The sequence below is a fragment of the Mytilus galloprovincialis genome, chromosome 6 (genome assembly GCF_965363235.1).
Source record: "Mytilus galloprovincialis chromosome 6, xbMytGall1.hap1.1, whole genome shotgun sequence".
NCBI lineage: Eukaryota > Metazoa > Mollusca > Bivalvia > Mytilida > Mytilidae > Mytilus > Mytilus galloprovincialis.
This window is the reverse complement of record NC_134843.1, coordinates 25,280,587-25,302,474: the sequence shown is the minus strand read 5'-3', so window position 1 is coordinate 25,302,474 and position 21,888 is coordinate 25,280,587. Positions and strand designations below refer to the sequence as shown.

The 21,888-nt window shown below is 33.2% G+C and overlaps 1 protein-coding gene across 1 annotated transcript in view; it reads right to left on the bottom strand.

Annotated features, from left to right (window-relative positions):
• Nucleotides 1-202: 202 nt before the first annotated feature.
• Nucleotides 203-21,888, bottom strand: part of LOC143079246 (sodium/hydrogen exchanger 8-like) — an 84,614-nt gene continuing 62,928 nt past the window's right edge. The window contains exons 4-16 of the mRNA XM_076254482.1: nucleotides 20,718-20,767; nucleotides 19,730-19,813; nucleotides 18,962-19,063; nucleotides 17,364-17,542; nucleotides 15,938-16,076; nucleotides 13,157-13,262; nucleotides 11,983-12,099; nucleotides 10,352-10,437; nucleotides 9,323-9,434; nucleotides 7,347-7,498; nucleotides 2,161-2,238; nucleotides 1,371-1,514; nucleotides 203-485 (exon numbers count right to left, since the gene is read on the bottom strand). Coding sequence (XP_076110597.1) covers nucleotides 330-485; nucleotides 1,371-1,514; nucleotides 2,161-2,238; nucleotides 7,347-7,498; nucleotides 9,323-9,434; nucleotides 10,352-10,437; nucleotides 11,983-12,099; nucleotides 13,157-13,262; nucleotides 15,938-16,076; nucleotides 17,364-17,542; nucleotides 18,962-19,063; nucleotides 19,730-19,813; nucleotides 20,718-20,767 — 1,505 coding nt within the window. The 3' untranslated portion in view covers nucleotides 203-329. The remainder of the gene's footprint in view (nucleotides 486-1,370; nucleotides 1,515-2,160; nucleotides 2,239-7,346; nucleotides 7,499-9,322; nucleotides 9,435-10,351; nucleotides 10,438-11,982; nucleotides 12,100-13,156; nucleotides 13,263-15,937; nucleotides 16,077-17,363; nucleotides 17,543-18,961; nucleotides 19,064-19,729; nucleotides 19,814-20,717; nucleotides 20,768-21,888) is intronic.

The following is a 21,888-nucleotide window of genomic DNA, read 5'->3' as shown; positions in this document are numbered from 1 at the left end:
ACTACCCGTCATACTATTTTGATTTTACAATTACTTTCTAAAATTTAAAGGCATAAAAAAAATTCTGTTCACAACCAATTATAAACGATAAATTCAATGGTCTTCAAATTTAAATCCTCAAAACTTTTATACAAAATGAATCTATAAATAAACTACAGAAAACTACAGTATCTCAAAACTATACTAATTTAAAATAAATGAGTGGCAACTTCTTCAATGATGAACATAAATATTTTTCATGAAAATACAATAAATACAATAAACATGATAAATACTACAATACTTGAACAAAATATTTGTTCAACAAATACAAGTTTCATTTGAGCAATTTACTGATGATCAATATTTGTCACTTCATTATCAATTAGGCTAGTCTCCACTTCATCTTCAGATTCGGAGTCAGACATTGTAGGAGCTACTTTCTTCACATCTTTAAACCACTGATTTGTCAAATAGTTCATCTGTGTTTGTCCTTCTCTTACTTCCTGTAACAAAAGAAAAAGGATCATAAACATGATAAAATATAACTTTTTGTCAAGTTTTCTAAATTTCATTCCACATAATGCTTTTAATTAACACAGGGCAATCCCTTTGGATAATACTGTAAATTCTCTGCAATATCCATAACCATGTTGAAATGTATGTCAACTTTTCTATGTCTTCATTCTGTATAATAGTTTTATAAAATCTCTTTGGAACACACTTATTACTTTTTCAATATTCTTTAAATGGTGTAAATAATCTGCAATTACTATAAAATTGAGAATGGAAATGGGGAATGTGCCAAAGAGACAACAACCCGACCATAGAAAAAAACAGCAGAAGGTCACCAACAGGTCTTCAATGTAGCGAGAAATTCCCGCACCCGGAGGCATTCATTTCTACATTTTAATGAATGAATTAAATAAAACAAGAAAAGTACTTAAAATTAAAAAAATATATATAACACCTCTAGCTCTTAAATTTTAATCCAATGTTAGATGGACAGGCAGACCAGAAAACAAAATGCCCTCTATTTTGGAAGGAAAATAATACAAAATCCAAATACATTTCCTTATGTAAACCCCATTACCTTGAGGGTAATTCGTGGAACAATGAAGTGTTTTTGAGCGATAACAAAAAAAATGATCTGGAAAATTCTATACAGTAAAGCTGTTTTAACCATTCAAAATTTTATCCATTCTTTTGACCATTTAAGTCTAAAGATATTTTTTTAACATTTTAGACTATTCAAATTGTAACTTTATTACTATGAACATTGTAAAATTAATCACTTTACGGGTCTGACTTAAAGGAGGTATGCATTTTATGACATTATCTAATGGGAATTACGATGCTTGAATAACATTAAAAAATTTGTGTGCACAAACCTGTTTAGTAAATCTCCTTGTAAAGAATGGCACAAGATATTTAGCATCAAACTTTAGAAAGCCTTTCTGGTTTGGTTTTAGATAATGGATTTCATACTCCTCCTCAGTTAACTCTGATAAATGGTCCGTATCTACTGTTTCTCCCTGTCAAATATTATAAATTATCAACATGGTAAAACCCCACCAAATTTTGTAGATATATGCCTACTTGTCCCAATGGAGACGACTTCAATTCAGTGGTTGCAGTTTGTTGCTGTATATCATATTTGTTTTTGTTTTTTCATTATTTTTTTAAACATAAATCAGGCTGCTAATTTTTTGGTTTGAATTGTTTTACATTTGTCATATGTGGACCTTTTATTGCTTGATATGCTGTTTGGGTTTTTCTCATTATAATTGAAGGTTGTTCTGTGACCTATAATTGCTACCTGATACATCATTTGGTCACTGGTGGAGATTGTCTATTTGGCAGTCATATCAATTTGTTTTATATTAATATCACATGAAAATACATACAGGTAACTATGTAAAACAATTTTGTTTTGAAGGAGTGTAACAAAATGAAACACATTTTTGAACAATTTAAATGAATAAAGTTTGAAACAGGTGAAACAAATGTGTGAGAGAAAAAAGATCTGAACAAAACATTTCCTGCATGACGTATTCACATTATTATTCTATGTATTAGTGTCATTACAAAATGTTGTAAATTAAAAAAACAAAGAAATATTAAACTTTCACAAAATAACTTAGCATATTCATAATATTGTAAATATTTTGATATCCTTACCATTTCTTTAGTTTTGCTGAGAGAAACTTCTTTTCCAGATTTCTTCTTTTTTTTTGTTTTTGCTGTCGCATCTAAAAGCTAGGAAATAAAAATTAATGAAATTTCATTATCATCTTTTGTATTGGGATTATTGATCTTAATATACATTTTTCTGAAATGATAAATAGACACATTATTACACAATGTACAATTCTAAATAAACTGAACACCACTACAAAACATATGGTTAATTTCCTAAGTTTTAGCAAGAGGCAATAAATTTCTTCAAAACATGGTTACTTTTTCAATGTTTCAAAATATTTTGGTCTCAGTCTTATAGCCTATTAATTTTCTTTTATCTTTTTTTACCAGAATAAGTATTGATTGATTGATTTTTGGTGTTTAAGCATACTTTTAAGGGCATACGATACAGTTTTGATCCTGTATTTACAGTTTGATGAAAATTTCCATATATAGGCTAGTTTTTGCCTGCTTAAATCAAATATGTATTAAAAAATATACCTTCAAGTGCTACTTTTTGAGTTAAATGAGGTTGAAATTTTGTATATTTGCTCAAAATTCGGATTTGTGGCCGTATTTTCCCTTTCGAAAGAAAACCATAACTTTTTTGTTTTAAAAGATAAACACAAATTGTTTTTTGTTAGATAATTTGTAATTTTTGTTTTTTATAAGTATCCTAAAAAATTATGCATTTTTTATTCAGAAATAACTCATATTTATCAAATGGTCATGAATTAAGAAAAAATCGTATTTTTTTGCTGTATATTTATCAAAATTAAAAAAATTCCTCTATTTACAGTTTTATAAAATTTGGTCCACATAATCTCCCTACAAAATGAAACAAAATGTCGTTTTAAAAAATAGGGGTCCATGCACTCGTTTTCAAAATAAATCAGTTTGAATGATAAAAAATAGTCGAAAAATACATCTTTTCCTGATATGTCATAGTTTGACGTCGCAAAAATAACATTTTACGTTAGCGTCATTACCTCCCCTGTAACTGTATCGTATGCCCTTAAGCTATTTTGTGGCAGCCAGTTTTATTGATGGAGGAAGCCAGAGAAAACCACTGACCTTCGATCAGTCAACTGGCAATCCTTGTAAATCAAGATTGTAGTTGAGATCACCCCCAGTCAGGGTTAGAATTCACCACCTCAGTGTTGACTGGCTAGTGATTACATTAGATTGTAGTTGAGGGCACCCCCAGTCGGCATTAGAATTCACCACCTCAGTGTTGACTGGCTAGTGATAACATTAGTAGTTGAGGGCACCCCAAGTCGGCGTTAGAATTCACCACCTCAGTGTTGACTGGCTAGTGATAACATTAGTAGTTGAGGGCACCCCCAGTCAGGGTTAGAATTCACCACCTCAGTGTTGACTGGCTAGTGATAACATTAGTAGTTGAGGGCACCCCCAGTGGGGGTTACAATTCACCACCTCAGTGTTGACTGACTAGTGATAACATTAGTAGTTGAGGGCACCCCAAGTCAGGGTTAGAATTCACCACCTCAGTGTTGACTGGCTAGTGATAACATTAGTAGTTGAGGGCACCCCAAGTCGGCGTTAGAATTCACCACCTCAGTGTTGACTGACTAGTGATTACATTAGTAGTTGAGGGCACCCCAGTCAGGGTAACCATTAGAATTCACCACCTCAGTCGTGACTGGCTAGTGATAACATTAGTAGTTGAGGGCACCCCAAGTCGGCGTTAGAATTCATCACCTCAGTGTTGACTGACTAGTGATTACATTAGTAGTTGAGGGCACCCCAGTCAGGGTAACCATTAGAATTCACCACTTCAGTGTTGACTGGCTAGTGATAACATTAGTAGTTGAGGGCACCCCAAGTCGGCGTTAGAATTCACCACCTCAGTGTTGACTGGCTAGTGATAACATTAGTAGTTGAGGGCACTCCCAGTGGGGGTTAGAATTCACCACTTGGTGTTGACTGGCTAGTGATTACATTAGTAGTTGAGGGCACCCCCAGTCAGGGTTAGAATTCACCACTTCAGTGTTGACTGGCTAGTGATAACAATAGTGGTTGAGGGCACCCCAAGTCCGCGTTAGAATTCACCACCTCAGTGTTGACTGGCTAGTGATAACATTAGTAGTTGAGGGCACCCCAAGTCGGCGTTAGAATTCACCACCTCAGTGTTGACTGGCTAGTGATAACATTAGTAGTTGAGGGCACCCCAAGTCGGCGTTAGAATTCACCACCTCAGTGTTGACTGGCTAGTGATAACATTAGTAGTTGAGGGCACCCCAAGTCCGCGTTAGAATTCACCACCTCAGTGTTGACTGGCTAGTGATAACATTAGTAGTTGAGGGCACCCCAAGTCCGCGTTAGAATTCACCACCTCAGTGTTGACTGGCTAGTGATAACATTAGTAGTTGAGGGCACCCCCAGTCAGGGTTAGAATTCACCACCTCAGTGTTGACTGGCTAGTGATAACATTAGTAGTTGAGGGCACCCCAAGTCCGCATTAGAATTCACCACCTCAGTGTTGACTGGCTAGTGATAACATTAGTAGTTGAGGGAACCCCCAGTCAGGGTTAGAATTCACCACCTCAGTGTTGACTGGCTAGTGATAACATTAGTAGTTGAGGGCACCCCCAGTCAGGGTTAGAATTCACCACCTCAGTGTTGACTGGCTAGTGATAACATTAGTAGTTGAGGGCACCCCAAGTCGGCGTTAGAATTCACCACCTCAGTGTTGACTGGCTAGTGATAACATTAGTAGTTGAGGGCACCCCAAGTCGGCATTAAAATTCACCACCTCAGTGTTGACTGGCTGGTGATAACATTAGTAGTTGAGGGCACCCCAAGTCGGCATTAGAATTCACCACCTCAGTGTTGACTGGCAAGTGATAACATTAGTAGTTGAGGGCACCCCCAGTCAGGGTTAGAATTCACCACCTCAGTGTTGACTGGCTAGTGATAACATTAGTAGCTGAGGGCACCCCAAGTCGGCGTTAGAATTCACCACCTCAGTGTTGACTGGCTAGTGATAACATTAGTAGTTGAGGGCACCCCAAGTCAGGGTTAGAATTCACCACCTCAGTGTTGACTGGCTAGTGATAACATTAGTAGTTGAGGGCACCCCCAGTCAGGGTTAGAATTCACCACTTCAGTGTTGACTGGCTAGTGATAACATTAGTAGTTGAGGGCACCCCAAGTCGGCGTTAGAATTCACCACCTCAGTGTTGACTGGCTAGTGATAACATTAGTAGTTGAGGGCACCCCCAGTCAGGGTTAGAATTCACCACCTCAGTGTTGACTGGCTAGTGATAACATTAGTAGTTGAGGGCACCCCAAGTCGGCGTTAGAATTCACCACCTCAGTGTTGACTGGCTAGTGATAACATTAGTAGTTGAGGGCACCCCAAGTCGGCGTTAGAATTCACCACCTCAGTGTTGACTGGCTAGTGATAACATTAGTAGTTGAGGGCACCCCCAGTCAGGGTTAGAATTCACCACCTCAGTGTTGACTGGCTAGTGATAACATTAGTAGTTGAGGGCACCCCAAGTCGGCATTAGAATTCACCACCTCAGTGTTGACTGGCTAGTGATAACATTAGTAGTTGAGGGCACCCCAAGTCGGCGTTAGAATTCACCACCTCAGTGTTGACTGACTAGTGATAACATTAGTAGTTGAGGGCACCCCCAGTCAGGGTTAGAATTCACCACCTCAGTGTTGACTGGCTAGTGATAACATTAGTAGTTGAGGGCACCCCAAGTCGGCATTAGAATTCACCACCTCAGTGTTGACTGGCTAGTGATAACATTAGTAGTTGAGGGCACCCCCAGTCAGGGTTAGAATTCACCACCTCAGTCGTGACTGGCTAGTGATAACATTAGTAGTTGAGGGCACCCCAAGTCAGCATTAGAATTCACCACCTCAGTGTTGACTGGCTAGTGATAACATTAGTAGTTGAGGGCACCCCCCAGTCAGGGTTAGAATTCACCACCTCAGTGTTGACTGGCTAGTGATAACATTAGTAGTTGAGGGCACCCCAAGTCGGCATTAGAATTCACCACCTCAGTGTTGACTGGCTAGTGATAACATTAGTAGTTGAGGGCACCCCAAGTCGGCATTAGAATTCACCACCTCAGTGTTGACTGGCTAGTGATAACATTAGTAGTTGAGGGCACCCCAAGTTGGCATTAGAATTCACCACCTCAGTGTTGACTGGCTAGTGATAACATTAGTAGTTGAGGGCACCCCAAGTCAGCGTTAGAATTCACCACCTCAGTGTTGACTGGCTAGTGATAACATTAGTACTTGAGGGCACCCCAAGTCGGCGTTAGAATTCACCACCTCAGTGTTGACTGACTAGTGATAACATTAGTAGTTGAGGGCACCCCCAGTCAGGGTTAGAATTCACCACCTCAGTGTTGACTGGCTAGTGATAACATTAGTAGTTGAGGGCACCCCAAGTCGGCATTAGAATTCACCACCTCAGTGTTGACTGGCTAGTGATAACATTAGTAGTTGAGGGCACCCCCAGTCAGGGTTAGAATTCACCACCTCAGTGTTGACTGGCTAGTGATAACATTAGTAGTTGAGGGCACCCCAAGTCGGCATTAGAATTCACCACCTCAGTGTTGACTGGCTAGTGATAACATTAGTAGTTGAGGGCACCCCCAGTCAGGGTTAGAATTCACCACCTCAGTGTTGACTGGCTAGTGATAACATTAGTAGTTGAGGGCACCCCAAGTCGGCATTAGAATTCACCACCTCAGTGTTGACTGGCTAGTGATAACATTAGTAGTTGAGGGCACCCCCAGTCAGGGTTAGAATTCACCACCTCAGTGTTGACTGGCTAGTGATAACATTAGTAGTTGAGGGCACCCCAAGTCGGCATTAGAATTCACCACCTCAGTGTTGACTGGCTAGTGATAACATTAGTAGTTGAGGGCACCCCCAGTCAGGGTTAGAATTCACCACCTCAGTGTTGACTGGCTAGTGATAACATTAGTAGTTGAGGGCACCCCAAGTCGGCGTTAGAATTCACCACCTCAGTGTTGACTGGCTAGTGATAACATTAGTAGTTGAGGGCACCCCAAGTCGGCATTAGAATTCACCACCTCAGTGTTGACTGGCTAGTGATAACATTATATTAGTAGACCTACATAGACCACTTGGCCACTGAGGCCCCTTACTATAATAGTAAGATAACAACTTACCTTCATTAAAGGCATTGTAGCTCCACCAAGAAACATAGTGGTAAATAAAACAATGATTAAAGTGGTTGTCACTAAAATATATCTTTTCTCTTTATCTTCCTTAGAGAATTCTAAATGTAAACATAAGGCAAATGCAACAGCACCTCGTAAACCTGGAAAAAAAGAAGTTCATATCAAATCAATTAAATAATATTAAAATCATATATTTCATTTTGCTATCAAGGGCCTAAAACATTCATCTTGTAAAAATATGCCATTTTCATATTAATTTTTACGTTTATTGCTATCATCTAGACTTGTTTATTTGTAAATTTGATTGAGTGGAATTTTTTGTTTTATAAATCTTATCTCTCTGGTCATTTGTAGCAGTTCAAAAGTTGCAAGAAGGATTCAACAACATGAATGCACACATTGTATGGTAAGGCATACACACAGGTACATTTCAATGTATAGGAAAACAGGAAGTAGCTGTCTGACAGATCAGAAAAGTGCACTCATGTTACATTTCATCACTGTTTAGCTACTGATCAAATATGAAGACTTTCTGTATAGGTCCTAAGGGACAAATGTTTGTGGAACAAAAGGATGACTAGAAAGATGGACAAATGAAAAAAAAACTGATAGGCTGATAAAATGTTTGCAATATAAATATTATAAAGAGCTTTACCATACAGAAATAACAAGGACAGAATGATGAACACAAGTAAAACTAAATGGGTCATTTTCAAAAAATGTCGAATTTTCAGTACACCCATGCTAAAATTTTTATTTCTAATGGAAATTTCAGTTGTAATGGTTTAAATGAAAGCTTGTCGGATTTGTGATTCATAACATTAAAAATATACACACCTTACATCTATTTTGATAAGATTAAACTGCATTTAAGTCCGATTTTGGGGGTATTTGTGTGCGTACATTGTCAGAAAAACACATTTCAAATGATTTTTTTCCAATTTTCTGATCGCCTTGATATCTGCAAAAGGGACTTTTTAAGAACGTTAATTATAATTCTAACGAAAAATCGTAGCTTCTTTATCATTGTATGTAACAGATTATCTACAAACTAAATTCAATCAGCGTACAGGAGGTTCGTGTCTATCCTGTTACCGCTACTTAAATCAGTCTTTAAATTATTATCCAAATGAATATTGAATCAGTCAGTGTTGATTTCAAAAATGCAAAGTAATTTTTACATTTAAAATGCCTCGTTACTTGAACGACAGTGTAGAGAAAAGAAATTTCAAGACATTTAGTGAAAAAAATAGAGCATACTTTTTTTCATGTCTATGCTGTTACCAACCATTTTGATTAATTACAATAACAGTATGGTTGTAAAAAGTGCAATAACGTGTTGGAAACCAAATTCACAATAGAAAACCATAATCACTTCACCAAAGGGAGTAGTTATTTCACAACAGCAATCAAAAACGAAGAAATTTGTCTATCCTGTTATGTCTATCCTGTTACTATGGTTGCTATGGTTACAGTAACAGGATAGACAATTATAGACAAAAACGTCGTTAAATTTTTGATTTGCTTATGTAGAGGGTTGTTTGAATTAGTAACTTTTAATAAATTTTTCAATTTCAAAATTCGACATTTTTTGAAAATGACCCATATGTCACTGTCACCTAGGGCTTGGGCAAACAAAACATCATATAAAAGTTAAATGATGCATGTAATAAATAAATTATAAGCTCAAAACTGGAAATTTGTTAGAAACTAAGTTTTGAAGGTTGTTTTTCTAAATTTCAATCTCAATCAATGTCTTCTTATTGTTGGACTAATGTCCAATGTCGTATATTCAGGACAATAATCTCTTACTAAAAATAATATGGTACTTAAAAATGTCCAAAAGTTTAAGAAGGGGATTGGTAACTTTCCACAGAAAAACTATATTAAAGCCATAAATATATACCTGTGCACTGAAGATACAAATACATGACATCTAACATGTCTAATCTTGATGAACTTACCACTAAACCACATTATAAATTGATTTTTACGAGTAATCTTATGTTCTCTGAAGAAATTAGCTAGAAATGTTAATGGAAATATGTTGAAAGCTCTTCCTATCAATACAAGTGCCTAAAAAGACAAAATATTAAATATTTCATTTTCAAAGTTGAAAAACCTTTAATATCAAATACACATTTATTTAGTCTTAGTGATTGAGAGATCATGAAATCTTCTTGATAATCAATCAAATTTGAGGAATACATTTCATTTCAACAGACATCAAAACACTGTCAATCAAATGGCAAAGAATCATTGAACAAGACATGAAAAACCTGGAAAGTTAAATTGATTTTCCAAGCCTTATGTTGCAGCATACAATAAGCATTAGTTATATATGAACATATGTAAAAACTGCTTCTGATAGAAATCTTCTTATGCAGATGAATATCAATACATTTGTGAACTTATTTCTGGGTAGAAAAAATCTATATGAAAGTCTGTTACGTATATACTGTGTACATATTGTTTTAAAAAGGATTGAGTTGACATCAGAACCCTTCAAAACAGACCAAAAATTTTCTTTTATTTAGGAGATAACTGTATTGTATTTTAAGCTAAGACGGCATCAATTGGGGATTTGATGGTCGCAAATTAAGCTTACTAGTGATGCGTTAGCTGAGACAGTAAATGGGTATTTGCAACCATCAAATCCTAAATTGATGCCGTCGGAGCTTAAAATACAATATTGTTATCTCCATTCTAATGAAACTGACAGAAAACAACGTTAAAACATGTATTTAAAATCTGTCATATGCCGTCTGCGCTGCGCTTATATTGTTAATTTATGTCATGCAAGAAAGTGACGTTATCCAATCAAAATAAAAGTTACAAACGTTGTTGCATTAGAATTTGTATTTGAATGTTCCTCCAAAATCAATCATTCTCATATATGAACATGAACATGTTTTTTATGTTTCTTATTGCTGGGTTGCTGTCTAATCAATGTACATCTGAAATCACCTTTCATTAATATTAATTCTACTTACAATACCCCATATGACTAGAGCTGGCTTGACTATTAAACCATTAAAACTAAATATGGCTAATCCAAGATAGGCAAATACACAGGTTTCTGAGATAAAAAACAGTTTTTTAGTTAAATAGGGTTAATAAAGACAGGTTATTTCATATGTGAAAACAATCCAAAATCACTTGCAAATATTTTTTTAAAACATACCTTAGACTGTCAAAAATTTCTTTTCCCAATTGATATATGATATAGTATATAACTAATTTGACCTCATGTTCATATTATGTGATTCTTTCTTTCCTTATTACTTTTGAACATGATAAATAATGCTAAATACAATCAAATTTATTAATTCATTTTTAAAGGTTATAGATTAAATTTTTATTGATTGGTGTTAAACACCATTTTCAGCACTATTCTGCTATCTCATTGGCAGTCAGTTTTTATTGGTGGAGAAGCAGGAGTGCCAGGAAAGAACCACAGATCTTTGCTAAGAAAACTGACAATCCTAGTTAATCAAGGTTGAGATGAGCACACCTGCCATGTGTGGGATTCAATCTCACAACCTCAGAGTTAACAGGCTAGTGATACAGTAGTTTTACTACTCAAACTACTCATCCAATGGGGCCTAGTTTAACATTGGATCAAGAAGTTTGTATATTGTATGTGTGAAGGGATTTGTTTGAGGTCATTTGTAACAATTCAAATGCCAAGCATGTATTGCTCCCCTTAGTCAAGAATGACAACAAGCTATTCTTAGGGTTCCTATGTCATTTTCCTGCTATTTTGATAATAGTATTGGGCTTAAAATTCGATGAGAATGTTTTTTTCAATGACATAATTCAGAAGTCATGTACATGCATTGACGATTTGGAGCATCAACTACATTCTACAACAAGTTTGTACCCTTTTTGTAAAACGCTGAAGATAGATTTGGAGGTCAAATGTTTACAACTTAAAAGACTTTAATGACATTAGACAACAAATTTCATAGTAATATACTATTCAACATTCATCTTTCAATTAAGAATTGAATGCTTCTTTTTGTAACTTCATTGGGGTGTAAAAGCGTTGACCAAAGTACGTTTTGTATGAAGTGCGGAAGCGCTTCGTTCTAAAAATGTGTGCACGGTCAACGCTTTTACAACCCTATGAAGTTACAAAAAGAAGCATTAAATACTTATAATTACATTTTTTAGCTAGGAACATGAAAACACAATTTTTATCAAGTTTTTATTTAATTTACCTGTGTACCTTATTGTGGGACCTTGTGTCATCATGAATGACAAATTTTATTGTGTAATGAAGTTGCTTAAGATATAACGCGAGATTGCAATGCAGCCAATCAGAATAATGTATTATAATTATAAAACATACATCTAATGTAATTATTTCTGAGTGTAAATGGAAAATCCGGATGTGTCTTTTTGATTGCAAACTAAGACATGAAAACTGTAATTAAGATAATAGCAATGCATGATGAAGGAAGATAATTTAACAATGGTGGGGATCATTTCACAGTGACGGAAAATATTTTAACAATGGTGGTGCGCCTTTAAACGACAGTTTATAGAGTTCCCGCGTGTATTGATTTCTACAATATCATGATTGTGTATGTAAGTCTGTCTATGTGTATTGTACACTTACCTGCTATAAATGATATAGTTCTAAATGTCATCTGTGTAGTGATCTGTGTGACTGGTGATAGGTTTGAATGAGTATAATGAGACATCACAATACCACAAAATAAAATGGCCATGATTCCTGTAAGTAATAGAATAGGAATTTCAAGGGAGAAGGTTAAAAGAGTGTCAATAAAGGCTGAAAATTAAAATATGCAAAAGAACTCTATTTCTGGAAATATATATGTATCAATTTGTTAAGGAACATTAATAAACGTAATCATTTTCAGTGAAAAATACATTCTTCCTATATACATCTTTAAATCTCTAAGCTATTTTCAGTGATCTTGCATAGCTGTTCTAAAATTACATTTTTCCTAAGATCCTAAATACTATATCCAAACTTTGATTATGAGAAAACTCTTAATTGAATTCTTATACTACAAGTATAACATGTAAAAAGGAACATAAAACTCTTTTTTAATTATTTCAAGGAACAAAATTACTTTAGTGGTTTTTTTGTTTTCTTTTGTTTTGAACAATGTCTTGTTATTTTTGTTTGTGTATTCTATTGTTTATATTTTTGACTATGATGTTGTCTGATTGTTTTATTACTTATGATTTACGATTGCCCCAGAACAGTATATTCTCTCTTTTTTCTAAAATTGTCATACTGCAACTCACAACAATGGGTTCTTAGGACAAGCAAGGTTCTACCTAATCAACAAGAACACTTTAAAATAAATACAGATATTAAACTTGGTTAACCTTATAAATAAAATAAGCAGTACAAAGCAATCTATTTTTTGTTTGTTCGTAAACTGCTAGTTTATAAAAAAGAAGAAGTGGTATGATTGCCAATGAGACAACTGTCCACAAGAGACCAAAATGACACAGACATTAACAACTATAGGTCACCGTAGGTTAGTATGTTTAACATTTATTAAGTCTTTTCATATTTTCATGTAATGATTGATAGGTTGTTGTTTGTGTTAATATCATCTAGAGGCAAATATTTCATGAATATTTAGGACGGTATCAAGAAATGAATAATAAGCATGTATGTATAGTCCTTTGATCTATAATGTTTAACATTTTACAAATTGTGACTTGGATGGAGAGTTATCTCATTGGGACTCATACCACATCGTCCTTATTGATGAAATACAAATGAAGATCTTATTAGTATGAAGTTTTACCTGATAAATGTAATCCTTCTGCTAAACCATATGGGAGATATGAAAATGTGAGCATTAAACCAAATTCTAATGAAGGTGTTTTTCTCAGATCAAAATGTTTCAATAACTGAAAAATAAAATACATACGGTGTAAAGCAAGTATAATCTAGAGGTACTGCTAGTAAATTGCACAAATGATTACTAAACCTCTTTTTCAGTCCATGATTTTCTATGGGCAACTCCTAAATAATTAATAATAATATAAAAAACAAAATAGAAAGTGCACATTTTGTGCCTTATATGCATTGCATAGTGAAGATTATGATAAAATTTGATTAAGTTCATAAGAAATTATAGAAGTGGATTGTAGATACAAAACCTGCTGTGCTGATATGACAAAGTCCATGTGATGCCAAAGTAAACCCCAAAATCATTTGGATGAAGAAATGACAGTAGAGGAGGAAAAGTAATTTATGTATATAATGTTTGGTACTTCTTAAATGACTGCCAGGTATTTTTTCCTTATTAATAAGTGTCAAATAAAATAAGTTAAGTTTCAATCATGGTCAGGTAAATTTTGTAACTTAATAAACTGAAACATTTACTTTTAGTTTGTATACCCATGACAAATATCTAATTAACCGTTACTCTAGTGCATTAACTGTATCAGTATATATTCAATATATAAGACTTCAATTGGTAAAAGAAAGTATTTAATGATAACAAAAGACATTTGTCTGTCAATTTTTACAACTTTTTAGCTGCAATTTCAGTATCCGCCGAAATAAAAACCACCAACATTTTTAACATAAAAATCATGAAACTTTCTTTATAAGTCATTTTTAAAAATTTTATAACCTTTTGTCCATGTTTTATAACATTTTTTTTATGTTATTGTGTTATTTAATTCCAGACTGTTTCTAAATGTTAAGTACTAATAAATTGTCCAATAAAACAGTAAATCATGTAAATAAAAAAACAAATTGTTTTCAAAATTTAATAATGGCATTTTTTATTCCTCATAAAAAAGCTTATATCCAAGTTTATACAATGTCATAAAGGTTTGAGAAAGTTGTTGTTGTTGAAAAAAATCTTTAACAACAGACTGAACCTAAACAATAAAGTCTACAACAAAAACAAAGGAATGTAGGATTTCTTTGTATTGTATCTGCAAACAAAATGTTGCAGGTACTGCAAAAAAGACAAGTTATAGAACTATATCATGTTGTTAATATCCAAATATTGTTAGACTAAAACTAAGTAATTTAGGTAGATTTAATTTTGATTTTTTACTTATAGTAAAATTTCAAACAAACTTGCTATTAAATGATTTCTTAAACTCCTAATATAAGAAATATTGATCTGAACTAACTATACTTTTTGAAAAAGAAGATTTTAATTTTAGTGCACACAACGGATCTTTAACAGTCAGGGGCATTACTTAAACAAGTAATTTTTTAAAGTAACTTATATAAGTAATTTTTGTTTTTTGAAAATAAAAAAATTACTTAATAGAGTTATTTTAAATTTCAATAAAACATAGACTAAAAGTAGTTTTGATGAGTTTTTACATAATTTAATATCATAAAGTTAAGAATTTCTTATATTTGAGAGGATTATAGAGATGAAGGGTTACTTTAAAAATTATGACAAAAATATTACTCGAATAAGTTATTTGATACATTTTTAATAAAATTAGTATTAAAACTTGTTTAAGGAACATGTGTACTTGGTTTGGGTTACAAATTATAAATAACTTCAAGTCTTAATCAATTCACAAGTATCTATCTATTTATATCAGTCTATCTTCAAGATTTTGGAGGAAAATGAGAATTTAATTGTCCCAAGATACCAATCTTTGACCAAGAAGCGTCGGTATGAAAGATAAGTGCGTCAGAAAGTTAATTAGTATTTCAGAAGGATTAGATTTAATATTTCAGGGGAAAAATAACCAGATGACTGTGAACAATTGTTAAAACTAGTAAAATCTGTATTATTGGACACCCATAAAAATAATATTCAGAAAAGTTACTTATATAAGTAATATTTAAAATAGCCTCATTTTCAACATTACTTGAATAGGTAATTTTAATTGTTACTTGTTTAAGTAATTCCCCTGACTGTTTAACTAACATTCAAAATTGATGTTTTTTTTGACAGACAAAAAAAAATGCATTCTGTGTGTGGGGATATATGTGCCTGTTCAAAGTTAGGAGCCAGTAATTCAGTGGTAATTGGTTTTTGCTGTATATAATATTTGTTTTTGTCGATTTGTACTTTAATCTGGACATTTATCTTTTACATTTGAACTGTCTTGCATTTTGTTATGTTGGGGCCTTTTAAAGCTTGCTTTGCAGTAAGGCATTTGCTCATTGTGGAAAATTGTAAGGTAATAGTTTTTTTCGATCTTTTTATTTTGGTAGATATTTATCTCAATGGCAATCATTCCATATCTCCTTATTTTTTAAATCTGTTTACTGTGGATTCATTATTATTCGTTGGATACCAATTTTCGTGTGTTTCCTGGGTACAGGTGAACCACGAATTCAAATGTTCAACGAAAAACATATTTCCAAAAGGCTTTGTATACAGAGATTGGCAAAACCACGAAATCAAATATCCACAAATATGCAAGTTTTTAGCAGTCCACGAAAATTGATACCCACGAAAATAAATGAATCAACAGTAATCACAATTTATCTTGATGACGACAAACTATTCACATATTCTTAAATCATCAGATGTATCCTGCTAGTGACTACTTTCACTGTGACATGTCACTTTATTAACTTGATTACCTACCAGGGCACTTATTAAACCAAGTAAAACTCCTATAGCAGATGATGCAAAAAACATAACACAAAACCTTCCAACCGCTCCAAAAAATGCTGAAGCTCCACTGGTGATGACTACATCTGGTTTATTGTACTCCAAAATCGTCCTGAAATAAATGTAAGTATTAAATGTTGATATTTTATTATGGTAAAATAAAATGGTAACTTTCAATAATCAGGAGGGGTCTTTTATCAATGTGACCTCATATCATGGTAAATAAAATTGAGAATGGAAATGGGGAATGTGTCAAAGAGACAACAACCCGACCATAGAAAAAACAACAGCAGAAGGTCACCAACAGGTCTTCAATGTAGCGAGAAATTCCCGCACCCGGAGGTGTCCCTCAGCTGGCCCCTAAACAAATATATACTAGTTTAGTGATAATGAACGCCATACTAATTACCAAATTGTACACAAGAAACTAAAATAAAAATAATACAAGACTAACAAAGGCCAGAGGCTCCTGACTTGGGACAGGCGCAAAAATGAGGCGGGGTTAAACATGTTTATGAGATCTCAACCCTCCCCCTATACCTCTAGCCAATGTAGAAAAGTAAAGGCATAACAATACGCACATTTAAAATTCAGTTCAAGAGAAGTCTGAGTCTGATGTGAGAAGATGTAACCAAAGAAAATAAACAAAATGACAATAATACATAAATAACAACAGACTACTAGTAGTTAACTGACATGCCAGCTCAATATTTCAATTAAACTGATTGAAAGATTATGATTCCATCATATGAATATCAGGCACAATCCTTCCCGTTAGGGGTTTAGTATCATACCATCATAACATATATAAGAAGAACATAACCCTTGTCATGCCAATAACTGGTTTTTTAATAAATGTGTTTAGTTCTGATGCAAAGACCCTATATGTGAATCAATATTAATGCCAAAATATGCAATCTTTAATGACCTGACAATAGTATCGTAACTATATCCCTTCTTAATAAGTCTATAGTAAAGCATGATAAATGCAGAATATCTTATTATGTTTAATGGCATTGTAGTGTAATACAAATTCTTACTCATAATTTTGTTTATTGTGTCATTTAGAGACATTGGGATTTCAAATTCACATAATCGAGACAGTAACCCAATGACCAAATAAAACAATAAGAAGACATGCATTTGTCATTGCAGTTGTGAAACCTTTAACAAAATGTCAAATTAATTACTATCAATCAACTTATTTTCAAGAGCAAATTCATTTTCGTGAATAAAGGGAATATAAATCATCATGAATATGTAGCACTTGGGTGTTTTCATATATAAAAACATCAAGAAAGTTAGAAAATCATTTAAAATAAATAGCTGTAAAGTTGGTTGAAAAGGAATAAGCACAAAACAAAGTATCTGCATTTGGTTAGCATCTATCTATACTAACGTGGTCAACACAATGGCTACAGCATCGTTCAGGACACTCTCTCCAAATACCAACATGTATAATATCTGGTCAACATTTAAAGCTTTAAAGATGGCCAGAGTTGCTACAGGGTCAACAGCTGAGATCAAAGACCCAAAGGCAAAACTTTCAACTATATCAAACTCATACACAAGACCAGCCTACAAAGAAAAACATTTCTTTTGTTACAAATTATACCTGTAGCAAAGGGGGGGTTCGGACCCCCCTTGAAATCAAATAAGCACTGTTAAAGTCAACGTTTTGTTCAAATTGTGACTGTTAAAGTCGAGTTCATGAGTCCAACGAACCCCCCCTTGGAAATTCCTGGCTACAGGCCTGCAAATTATACATTTTCAAATCAGATTTGGTAAAGGCAATGTATTCTTATATGATATGAATATTCCCAAATACTTGAATCTGATTTGTCAGTGTTTCTTTTCTAATAATTCTGTTCCCTTGGTGCTGAAAATACTTTTGAAACCTAAGTAAACACAAGGTAAGTTTCACTGCAGTAATCTATGCAGACACATGTGTGACAAACATAAAAGAAATACTAGCAATATGGTTCCAAGAAAATTAAAATTAAAAATAGAACAAACAAAAAATATATGTTGGGATTGAAAATTATCAAGATTAAACACATTCATTTTAAAATGTTATTGGTGTGAAAACTGGTCCACTGACTCATAAACATTACAAACCGGTCGGTTAATTGCCTCAGTACAAACAACAATAATTCTAGAAAAATGTGTTAATTATAGGTCTCTGGTTGATAGTTATTACATGGCAATCCTTAATTTTTTTTTCAAGTCAGATATGTTTACGTATTTTTTTTTAGTATGAACTGTGTGCATAGTGTAGAACTAGTATAATAATCAGGTTTCTAAATTAGCGTTGGTCCAGTGGTCTGAGACCAGTAGAATTTGTGTCGGACCATTAGATTTTGTCAGTTGGTTTTCCAGCGGACCTTTATAAATTTGTCGATAAAAATCACAGATTCCATCACAATCTCGGTTTGTTTACAAAAAAACTTTACCTGTTAAATATCAATAACATGGTACTGGGGAAGGTGGGGTGTCTAAGTATTACAAGTTAATTAATATCTCGGATCCTTTACAAAGAACAAATGTAACAATAAAAAATAAAAATGTGGAAATTTTTTGAAGGAGTTATACCGCCGAACAAAAGGAAGATCGGAATAAAATTTATGAAATTGACAAAAGGAAACTTAAATATCAAAATTCTTGGGGGAAAGATTGCAAGTAGTTAAATTATATAGTCGATTGCAATGTAATGAATTGTATTATATTTGATAAATTTCGATGACATACATAGAACAGAAATATATTTTTGTAACAGGATCATCAAATTTTAAGTTAGAATTTGTACTTGCTCATGAACAACCAGAACAGCACAAAAAAATCTATCATTTATATAATTCAGTATTTGTCAAATGAATATTTTTGCAGGACCAGTAGATTTGGAGTTGGACAAGTAGAATTTCAGTCCAGTGGTCCCACTAACCGGTACACAAAAAAGATTAAATTTGACCCATGATAATGATATAAAATGTAAATTACCTTTCCTAGTAAGTATAGTCCACCTCCAACAATCAATGCTGAGATAACAGTACCAAATATAGCAAATAATAATATAGATCCTATATTCTGGAAAAAGTTACCCTGGAAAAAAATAAGTTCCAATATATATCCAGTCAACAAATTAGCACTAGTTAATAATAGTTCAATATAAATGCTCATAGAATATTTTAATAAGTATTTTGATATTAAAGTTTACTTTTATAAATTGTTACCTTGAATGAATACTTGGCTCATTGGCACTCATACCACATCTTCCTATATCTATTGATAAACTGTTTGAAATTTCCTTAAAAAATTGTCATGAAATGATTTGGGTATGCTATTAAAGCTGCTGTTGCTACAATTCTACAGTAAAAGTTGAATAAAATAAAGTTTTTTTTTTATTGCACACATTTCAAGAATGATATATATATTGAATAATAATTTCTTATTTTAAGCCGTTATTTTGATTCACATTTTACCTCAGTTAAGTCTCATTGTGAATGTGCTCATTTTGTTCTGTTAATATATAGAACATGTAGAACTTTACATCTATCTGTGCTTGTATTTATCTATTTACATTTATATAGCCATTTTCCAGTCAATTTTTACTATATTTTTAATATTCTTGGTGTATCAATATAAGGGAAGTCCCAAGTCTGACATATAGACATATTGATATTATTTTATATTCACAAGAGTCCAGAAAATAGGTTTTGACAAAAATTAGTTGGTTTACATTATAATAGAGCGTTTTTCTTCAGTTACCTTATGTAAATTATAACCAGACTCAAATATGATTGGTGGAAGTAAAACAATGAAGAATACTGTTGGAGGAAATGCTTCTTCATTCTGAAATAAAAAATAAAAAAAATAGGTAAATGCTTACTTTTTAAGAAAAATAATTCGTACTACTATCTTGGCAATTCATACTCATCATTTAATACTACTCTGAACAGATTCTTGTACATAAAATTGACCACTTTTCTAGCCCCTTAATTCAGCTTAAGTTAAAAGTCATTTCTATAATCCTTATATAGTCTCTTTTTTTTAAATTAATAGTTAAAATATAGATTCTGCCACTGGCCATCAAGAGTCACATAGACGATATTTATTTACTAGAATCAGTTTTCATGACGTCACATTAGATATTTCAGAGGAAAGCAAGAACATTTGAGGTCATAATTGTATTTTGTCTAAAATACAACTGACATCAAACCACAGGTTGATTAAATGACAATAATCAAAAGGTCAGGAAAAGGTTAAATCAAGTAAAAATTAGAGAGACAGAGTTATGTTTTCAGTTTTGTAATTTCGATGATATTTAAATGCAAATGTTGAAATTAAAACATGTAAATTATGCAAATCATTCAATTAAACGAAGGTCAAGGACAAGACAACTGCCATAGAATGTAAAATGCCAACACTAATACATCTGCATACCAAATGTCATTGACCTACCACTAATAGTTCCCCTTTAACTGATCTAATCACAGACTTTAGCATGAAAACTAAGAGAAAGTTTCAAAGTCAATAGACCATAACTGAGGGGGAAGGGCCAAGATTATCTCTACACAAATGAGATGTGCCAATCCTAATACAACTGCATACCAAATATCATTGACCTACCTCTGGTGGTTCATAAAAAACTTGACTTAATCACATATACTAAAACATTGATGACACCTCGTGACAGAAACAGTAAGCCTTAAAGGATTACTTTTTATAACTATTTGGATATAAGATAAAAACTAACCTGCCAATTTCCAATCTTCAATATTTTTATACCAACACCAATTAATGCACCTGAAAAATGAATAAAAATGAAAATTATGTATCTGCTATAAATGATTTAAAGAGGCACTTATTGTCAAATTCATGTTCACGGATTTGACTCATATTCTAATATTTGATTTATAACATACTAAAACACATATCCCAATTACAATAGGTCTGAAATAAACAGTTATCAATGCATATTTATTATTCTAGAAAATATACATTAGAATTTCGTGTGTGTTTAAGTCTAGACGCCATCTAATTAACTGTCAAGATGACCTCTGTAAATAGTTATCAAAGGTACCAGGATTATATAATTTAATAAGCCAGACACGAGTTTCATCTACATCAGACTCACCAGTGACTAAACTGTAAACTACCGATGGTCACAATTAACACCATATTAACATAAAAATAAATATAAATATATAGCAACCTGCTGTAATGAAGATTTTTCTAAGTCTGTTTGACTTTATGTTATAGACTAACAAGAGTGCACACGCTGAAATGTCTCGCCTTCTTTACTTATCATTGATATCATGTTGATAGTCGTAAATATAAAGCTTTATTACAACTGTCACATAAACTTAACATTAACCAAGAAAACTAAACATTGACCAATAAACCATGAAAATGAGGTGAAGGTCAGATGAACCATTCCAGACAGACATTTACAGCCAGATAACAATTCTTCCATACACCAAATATAGACTGCAGGATGCATTTAAAATAAAAATCAGAATATCATATACTACTTAAACCTGCAAAAAAGACAACCAGCCACCTTGATCATGAAGATAAATATAAATACAGACCAAAACACATAAACTCAACACTGAGCAATGAACCGTAAAAATGAGGTCAAGGTCAAATAAAACCTGCGCGACTGACATGTAGATCATAGAATATTGCCATACACCGAATATTGTTGACCTATTGCATATAGTATTAGAAAAAAAAGACCAAAACTCAAAAACTTAACCATAACTACGTGCACTGAACCATAAAAATGAGGTCAAGGTCAGATGACACCTGCCAGTTGGACATGTTCACCTTACAGTCCTTTCATACACCAAATATACTAGACCTATTGCTTATAGTATCTGAGATATTGACTCTAATTGAGTGACCACCAAAACTTAACCTTG